The following is a 9188-nucleotide window of genomic DNA, read 5'->3' on the forward strand; positions in this document are numbered from 1 at the left end:
CGGACATTTGTTAAATATATTTTTAATTAATATTTGAGAAATAAATATATGAAAAATTAAATGGATGAAAATTATAAGTACTAATTCAGTACTTGCATTTTATTCAGCAAAAAATTATATACTACTATCTACTTGCACATGATAAAAAGAAACCATTCATACCATTACATAATCTATGGGATGTTGCGTGCCTTTAAGGTTTACTTTTGTAACTGGGTTAAATCCAATCTCGCATGATAAAATTTTACTTGGTATGAAAAATTTGACACTCAAAATTGTAAATGCATCATGAAAAAATTGGAAATTTTTTTGAAAAAGCAAAAGTATATTTAATGGTGAGAATCAAAGGAACATCTCAAAGGAGGGGCGGAGCCAGTTAATTGGTAGGGGGCAATTGCCCCTTGAACTTTGAATTTTTTAAAAATTTTGTCACAAAATTATGTAAAATTAGTATTTTACTTCCCTGAAAAAAATATTTATGTACTATTTATATCAGGTAACATTTTTGCTCCCTCTGGATGAAAATCATGGCTCCGCTCTTGTCTCAAAAGGACATTCGATCACAAGCTAAAGGTTTGCCCAATATGCTTATGTAAAAAACCCTTATCGCACAAAGGAAAGAATCTCATGAGTCTAGGCCGAATAAATAAATAAATAAACAAACATATATAGATTGGCTTCAAATCTCAAGGCAGATCGAGTGCTTTAGTTTTCTCCCTTTTTAAATGGGAAAATGACACTGTTGGTCCTAATTGTTTGGCATTTTTTGACATCGAGTCCTAAAAGTTTCACTTCGAAAAATCAAGTCCTAAATGTTTAGGAAAAGTGTCAGCAATGGTCCTAAATCTAACTGACCGTTACCGTCTGCCTACGTGGATCTAATGCCGTCAAGTTGGCCGTTACTGTGATGACGTGGCATGTTCCTATTGGATATATTTGAAATTGCTCATGGCCGACCCAATTTGCTCCCGATAGTACCCGACCCACCGTACCCGACCCAATTTGCTCATGGATCGATTTAAACCCGTCAATGGAGGAAAGCGAAGACCTTCGAAGCCTCCGATCTGATTTTGGGAAGGATCTTGCCGATCTGATCTCCGAGACCACCCAGACGTCCAAAGATCTCGCCGTCGAAGCCTCCAAGGCTGTCGACCAGCTCAAGCTCGCAGCCCTCAAGCAAGCCGATCAGCTCAGGTTCTTCTTCGACGCCATCGCCCCGCAAATCGCTAGCTCCTTCACCAATGCCGGCCTGGAGCTCAGGGTCACTGCTGATCTGAAGGACTTCGTCAAGGAATTCAACGCCACGACCTTCCAGAGCTTTCATCGGAGCTTTCTCGCCACGACCTCCTAAAACCCTAATCCAATCTCCTCGTGAATTCCTGTCGAATCCCCTCCGGAACCTTAATCCCCTCCCCTCTTGAAATCACAAAATCGATCGACCCTCGTGAAATCCCAAAAATTGTTCGAATCCCCTCCCGAAATCTTGTCGAATCCCCTCCGGTAAATCCCCAAAATCGATCAAATCCCATCCTGAAACTTTCGAAATCTCAGTTGTTTGAACTTTGAATTACGTGGCTGATGATCTGATGCGTTCTGTGACCATCAGGTGTTGGAGCTTACTGGAAATGCTGTGAGGGATAATGCCGAGGCACATACAGCTTGCGATGAGGAACGATGAGGAGCCGAGCATCGCCAATGGAGGAGTCTTGCCTAACATCCACAGGGTGGTGGAGAGATTGGCTCTGCTTCTCAAGAGTTCTGAGGAAAGGCTTGTTCCCCCATAGCTCAAGCTTTGTTCTCGAAGATTCGTTAAGGAAGATCTTGTAAAGTCAGCTAGTCATCTTAGCTTATTGATGATGATCTTGTGAAGGATTTGGTAGTATTTCCAAAATAGACGTTAGAGTTAGATTCTCTACTTTGTTGATGGATTTGTTGAATCATTCCTGTTTACGTTTTCATTTGAATGAAAGCAGCTTCCATGGCTTCCGATTGTTTCAATCTTCTTTTTCTCACCTAAATCTTGTTTCCGGATATGGCATCCTCTATGGTATCAATGCATGCCGCCGATAAGCTTCCCTGATGCCATTGCCTCTGTTAGGCTTCTTGGTGTTGGTGCAAGATGAATGCTGTGTTTGTTGCAGCCCATCTTAATTCTAATGCGAAGTTCTGCTTCATCCTCGGGTTGAAAGGATGGATTAGAGGTTTGAAACGATGGATTAGAGGGTTGAAAAGGTATTAATGGGAGCAAGTCAGGTCGGATTAGAGGGAATTAGGGTTTCATGAGGGAATGGATTCGGGTCGGGTTTGGTGATTTCGGGTCTTGCTTCGGAGCCGGGTAGAATCACGGGTTTTCGGGTAATCCGGTCTGTCCAATGTGCCATGTCAGTAAACTAACGGCCACGTCGTCGAAACGGATGGTGTTAACGCCACGTAGGCGGGACATTAACGGCACTTGACGGATAGAACCACTAGTGTCACTTTTTCAAAACTTTTAGGACCATTGCTGACACTTTTCACAAATATTTAGGACTTGATTTTTCAAAATAAAACTTTTAGGACTCGATGTCAAAAAATGCCAAACAATTAGGACCAACAGTGTCATTTTTCCCTTTTTAAATCAATGACTAGAGCTGGTTCATTCGTCACTTAAATATGCTTCACAAGAGAAAAAGAGCAGTGCAGTAATACATCTCCTTCCCTGAAGTTAAGAGGTTTTAAGTTGATCCTCGCCATGAGACTTTCGACTCCCCAATCATTTGGCTTTTATATGTTGGGAACGTCTTGCATTAAGTCCAGAAACTCAAACACTCCGTGAGGAAGAAAGAAATTAGCAAAACATTATTTCCTTATACTAGAACTATCATTCCAAATATAGCATTATTACCAGGTATACATAGTACAAGGCAACAAATATTACATCTTCTCCTTTCCCTATTGCCTACTAATTCCACGGCTTACCTCGCATATATTTGTGACCGAGGAAAGGAAAAACATATCACGACCGATGAAATAAAACATATTGTAACATATATGATGGTGGATCTTTATATCTCAAGGCGTGCGATGATAATAAGCTAGTTAGTAACATTCATACAACTTAGTGTCCATTTTTAGGCGGAAATACTTGGTCCCCTCAACCACTTCCGTCTCAAGAGTCACGATTCCTCTAGTCATGAAGAAATCTCCGGTCCCACCGACCACGGACAGGTCCCTTGTCTTCGCAGTTATGATATCTGCTCCGAGGATGTTGAGCGTACCCTTGTGCTCACTCGAGTTGAACACCAGGCTAAAAGTAAACCAGGCGTTGGGGACCTTCTTCATGTTGTAGAAGTACATGCCCTGGGCACGTGCTATGGGAGGGGAAGTCAGGTGCTGGTCCCTCGTCATTGGGTCATCGAACACTACCACCTTGCCAAAGTCAAAGGCCCCGAGCCCTGATGGTCCCGTGACATTGGCCGACGTCGCATTCAGGGGGTCATTGCCGCCAAACAGCACATCGTGATAGTATAGCATGAACTGCTTGCAGGGTTTAGAGTCTCTGAAGGGTTTTTGGGTGGCCGGAACAAATTGGAAGGCCATAAAAAGGACGAGAAGGATAAGAGGGATTTTCTCTTCAAGCTTTCTCATGCCTGTTTTTCTCTTTGTTAGTTAGGGCTAGAGTGAAGAAAAATTGTATGTGATCAATCGGAAGTTTACTTTGCTTTATATAGGAACGAAGACTACACCTACCTAGCCGTCTTATTTGAAAGATTTTAAACTCCCTGCGGTGTCGTTCTGCCTCCTCTAGCAGCAAGGCCCCCTCCTGTCTTCCGTCGCCAACTCTATGTTGCTCAGTTCTACAATCAATGCTTCCTCATAGTGTGCTGCGAGACTGCGAGCAAATAATTCAAAGTATGTCGTACAGGAGGAAACCATGGGCCTGCGAAGCTCTACGCTAAACGAAAGATCGTGCTTGGGTGTGTGACGTTGGTTTGTCGAACACATAATAAATGTTTGATGAAACATTCGTAGTATAATTAGCTATAATGGTGATGCTGCAATGGCAAAACGGAGTTCAAAGTAAGACTGATGGGTTGGTGGATCAATCGGGATTCAATCATAAAATGAAGTGAGATTTTAATCACCAATCGTAGAAAATTCAATGTAGACAAAATTTTATGGGAACGGCGCACGTGATCTCTAGGAGGGTGCAAGAGCTACATCGCTCTTCACAACCATGGTTCGTTCACCAAGTTTGCATCGTTGATGCCGTTAGATCAAAAAGATTGACCGCGCTACATGAAACAATGATCACCAAATATAATTCTATAATGTTAGAATCATATTTAATCACAAAATTTAGCTGCACCGAAGTTATAAGTAACTTACAATCGAAAAAAAGAGTTATAAGTGTTCAACTAGATTAGTTGGGGCCATTATATTTTCGAATATCATGGTTAAAAAAAGAGAGTTATAAATAAATTATGAAATTAAGATCTCGAGAATCGATTTCAACTGTAATAGCTTTATGATATAACCATGTCAGCACACACCAAATGGTGAGAAGACGCTATCCAATCATTTGCCCTTTGAATAAGGAAATTGTAACTTAAAAGAGTATTGCCGTGGTAAATTAGAAATGAAGATAATTAATAAAAAAACGAGGATAAAAATAAGTGATTGTTTGTACATTTTTCACAATGAAGGTGATACATAATGATGAATAAATGTGAATGAATCGCAATCAGCTTGATTCTTTTTGGACGATATACTTTATCTTTTGCATCTGTTGTATTAAATACAAGTGTACTGGACTAACAGGGGAACACTTAACGGGCGGCACAGGTAATGTTGATCCTCCTAAGTTATTTGACATTTTTTTTTTCTGTATGAGTTTATTGTTAAAAATATAGGCTAAATGATCTTCTCTTTTGGTATGTACGACTGCATGTATATATATATATATATATATATGTATAACATATGGCGTTTCTCAGCAGTCTCTTCTGTGTTTTGTTGGTGAGATGTCTTATTGCCGAGTCACTTTCCTCTGGCCTATCAAAAATAAGAATACTTTGCTCTGACTTGTTCTTTGTGTGGTGGCAAAAAAGAAGACAAGATGGTGAAAATTTCCTTCGCGTTCCCCCCCACTTTCCGGTGGTTATAAGTTGTTATACGTTATGCATGGAGTTTATTTACATAATGATTTTCGTTTTGGTATGTGCATTATCTCCAGAATCCGAAAGCTTAATCGTTTTGCTAATTCAGATACCGAGGTACACACGGAAAGAAAATTCTTAATCATGTATTTTTTTTTCCATTTACAACACTTAAATTCAAATTAATCTTACTCAAAAGAAAAAATGTATCAAACTATTTGAATCAGTCCACTTTGATATTCTATTGGATTTTTCAAAAGTCTAATGAATTCCGACTAATTCGGATTCGAGCTGCATTGATCAATTAAGAGGTAAAATTTTCCCAATTATGCCAATTTTCTCCATTCACATGACTCAAATTCGAAACTTTGATTAAAGAGGAGGTGTCGAATCACTCGAACCAATTAATTATAGTATTTTGCATCTTTACTTTTAAAACGAATAGATTGGGATTGATGGATGAATTGGGTCGTTTTTCCACGAACATTTATGCGTTGTCGACTTGACTGCTAATATGGCATTCTTTTTCTTGTGAAGAGTAAATTAGTCAATTAAACTAGTCTATATTGATACTTTACATCTTAGACTTTTAAAATAAATAGACCAAGATGGATGAATGAAGGGGTATTTCTCCACGCGAACCGACTTGACTTGTTGACTTGGCAGATTACTGCTAATACGGCATCCTTTTTTTGCAGAGAGTACATCAAATAGCAGGAGAAAGAATAATATTATAATAGTGCATTAACGCTTTGTTTGGAATGGTAGAATAAGTTGTAGTAAACGATGATTTTGACCTGCACTAGGAAATAACGTGGAACTAGTCACGTAACTTGTGCCTTTCACGGACATTTGTTAAATATATTTTTAATTAATATTTGAGAAATAAATATATGAAAAATTAAATGGATGAAAATTATAAGTACTAATTCAGTACTTGCATTTTATTGATCAAAAAATTAAATACTACTATCTACTTGCACATGATAAAAAGAAACGATTCATACCATTACATAATCTATGGAATGTTGCTTGCCTTGAAAGTTTACTTTTGCAACTGGGTTAAATCCAATCTCACATGATAAAATTTTACTTGGTATGAAAAATTTGACAGTAAAAAACGAAACACCGAAAGTGAAAAAAAATCAGAGTCGGTGGTGCTCCATGAAAAAAATAATAATATAATTTATACAATATAGATAGATTGTAAAAGTTTTCAGAAAAATATCCAATAAAATTGTAAATGCATCATGAAAAAATTGGAAATTTTTTTGAAAAAGCATAAGTATATTTAATGGTGAGAATCAAAGGGACATCTCAAAGTAGGGCGGAGCCAGTTAATTGGCAGGGACAATTGCCCCTTGAACTTTGAATTTTTTTTTAAATTTTGTCTCAAAATTATGTAAAATTAGTATTTTACCTCCCTAAAAAAAAGTAGTTATATACTATTTATATCAAGTAACATTTTTGCCTCCTCTTAATGAAAATCATGGCTCCGCTCCTGTCTCAAAGGGACATTCGATCACAAGCTAAAGGTTTGCCCAATATGCTTATGTGAAAAACCCTTGTCGCACGAAGGAAAGAATCTCATGAGTCTAGGCCAAATAAATAAATAAATAAACAAACATATATAGATTGGCTTCAAATCTCAAGGCAGATCGAGTGCTTTAGTTTTCCCCCTTTTTAAATCAATGACTAGAGCTGGTTCATTCGTCACTTAAATATGCTTCACAAGAGAAAAAGAGTAGTACAGTAATACATCTCCTTCCCTGAAGTTAAGAGGTTTTAAGTTGATCCTCGCCTTGAGACTTTCGACTCCCCAATCATTTGGCTTTTATATGTTGGGAACGTCTTGCATTAAGTCCAGAAACTCAAACACTCCGTGAAGAAGAAAGAAATTAGCGAAATATTATTTCCTTATACTAGAACTATCATTCCAAATATAGCATTATTACCAGGTATTCATAGTACAAGGCAACAAAAATTACATCTTCTCCTTTCCCTATCGCCTACTAATTCCACGGCTTACCTCGCAAATATTTGTGACCGAGGAAAGGAAAAACATATCACGACCGATGAAATAAAACATATTGGAACATATATGATGGTGGATCTTTATATCTCAAGGCGTGCGATGATAATAAGCTAGTTAGTAACATTCATACAACTTAGTGTCCATTTTTAGGCGGAAATACTTGGTCCCCTCAACCACTTCCGTCTCAAGAGTCACGATTCCTCTAGTCATGAAGAAATCTCCGGTCCCACCGACCACGGACAGGTCCCTTGTCTTCTCAGTTATGATATCTGCTCCGAGGATGTTGAGCGTACCCTTGTGCTCACTCGAGTTGAACACTAGGCTAAAAGTGAACCAGGCGTTGGGGACCTTCTTCATGTTGTAGAAGTACATGCCCTGGGCACGTGCTATGGGAGGGGAAGTCAGGTGCTGGTCCCTCGTCATTGGGTCATCGAATACGACGACCTTGCCAAAGTCAAAGGCCCCGAGCCCTGATGGTCCCGTGACATTGGCTGACGTCGCATTCAGGGGGTCATTGCCGCCAAACAGCACATCGTGATAGTATAGCACGAGCTGCTTGCAGGGTTTAGAGTCTCTGAAGGGTTTTCGGGTAGCCGGAACAGATTGGAAGGCCATAAAAAGGATGAGAAGGATAAGAGGGATTTTCTCTTCAAGCATTCTCATGCCTGTTTTTCTCTTTGTTAGTTAGGGCTAGAGTGAAGAAAAATTGTATGTGATCAATCGGAAGTTCACTTTGCTTTATATAGGAACGAAGGCTACACCTACCTAGCCGTCTTATTTGAAAGATTTTAAGCTCCCTGCGGTGTCGTTCTGCCTCCTCTAGCAGCAAGGCCCCCTCCTGTCTTCCTCGCCAACTCTATGTTGCTCAGTTCTACAATCAATGCTACCTCATAGTGTGCTGCGAGACTGCGAGGAAATAATTCAAAGTATGTCGTACAGGAGGAAACCATGGGCCTGCGAAGCTCTACACTAAACGAAACATCGTGCTTGGGTGTGTGACGTTGGTTTGTCGAACACATAATAAATGTTTGATGAAACATTCGTAGTATAATTAGCTATAATGGTGATGCTGCAATGGCAAAACGGAGTTCAAAGTAAGACTGATGGGTTGGTGGATCAATCGGGATTCAATCATAAAATGAAGTGAGATTTTAATCACCAAGCGTAGAAAATTCTAAGTAGACAAAATTTTATGGGAACGTCGCATGTGATCTATAGGAGGGTGCAAGAGCTACGTCGCTCTTCACAACCATGGGTTCCTTCACCGAGTTTGCATTGTTGATGTGGTTAGATCAAAGAGATTGACTGCGCTATATGAAACAATGATCGCCAAATATAATTCTATAATTTTAGAATCATATTTAAATGCAAAATTTAGCTGCACCGAAGTTATAAGTAAGTTACTATCGAAAAAAAGAATTATAAGTATTCAACTAGATTAGTTGGGGCCATTGTACTTTCGAATATCATGATTAAAAAAAAGAGAGTTATAAGTAAACTAGGAAACTAAGATCTCGAGAATGGATTTCAACTGTATCAACTTTATGGTATAACCATGTCGGCACACACCACATGGTGAGAAGACGCTATCCAATCATTTGCCCATCGCAAATGGCATGGAATAAGGAAATTGTAACTTAAGAGAATGTTGCTGTAATTCATAAGGGATTTACTAGTCTATGCTTAATTTTCTTTTACCTTTGAGTCATGTCATCACCTCAATGGTTATACTACAATATCTTTGAAGGAAAATATGCGACAGATAGACATGTCAGATCTTTACTAATTTGGTGGTTGGTGACATCGGTTAAAGAGCCCTTTCGCATTTCATCCAAGACAAAAATTAAAATTAAAAAAAAGCCCCGTCGCATACACCATAGACTAAGTCCAACAATAACTTGCTTAATTATCTTTTGCTTTTATTAAATTGACTAATCCTCGTGTAATGATATAAGAAGGGAAAAAAAACAAAATTTATCGAGAAGCAAGCTTTGTCTTTTTGGTAAAAAGAGGCC

The 9188-nt window shown here is 38.8% G+C and overlaps 2 protein-coding genes across 2 annotated transcripts; both read right to left on the bottom strand.

The window, feature by feature from the left end:
- Nucleotides 1–2826: 2826 nt before the first annotated feature.
- On the bottom strand, nt 2827–3666 carry LOC116192250 (dirigent protein 5-like). Its single transcript, XM_031520738.1, has one exon. The coding sequence runs from the start codon at nt 3625–3627 to the stop codon at nt 3079–3081; it is 549 nt and encodes a 182-aa protein (XP_031376598.1). The 5' UTR covers nt 3628–3666; the 3' UTR covers nt 2827–3078.
- Nucleotides 3667–7050: 3384 nt separating this feature from the next.
- On the bottom strand, nt 7051–7882 carry LOC116192271 (dirigent protein 5-like). The gene has a single exon (XM_031520772.1). The coding sequence runs from the start codon at nt 7834–7836 to the stop codon at nt 7288–7290; it is 549 nt and encodes a 182-aa protein (XP_031376632.1). The 5' UTR covers nt 7837–7882; the 3' UTR covers nt 7051–7287.
- Between the last annotated feature and the right edge of the window lie 1306 nt (nt 7883–9188).

This window comes from Punica granatum, chromosome 1 (genome assembly GCF_007655135.1).
Source record: "Punica granatum isolate Tunisia-2019 chromosome 1, ASM765513v2, whole genome shotgun sequence".
In the NCBI taxonomy this organism is placed as follows: Eukaryota; Viridiplantae; Streptophyta; class Magnoliopsida; order Myrtales; family Lythraceae; genus Punica; species Punica granatum.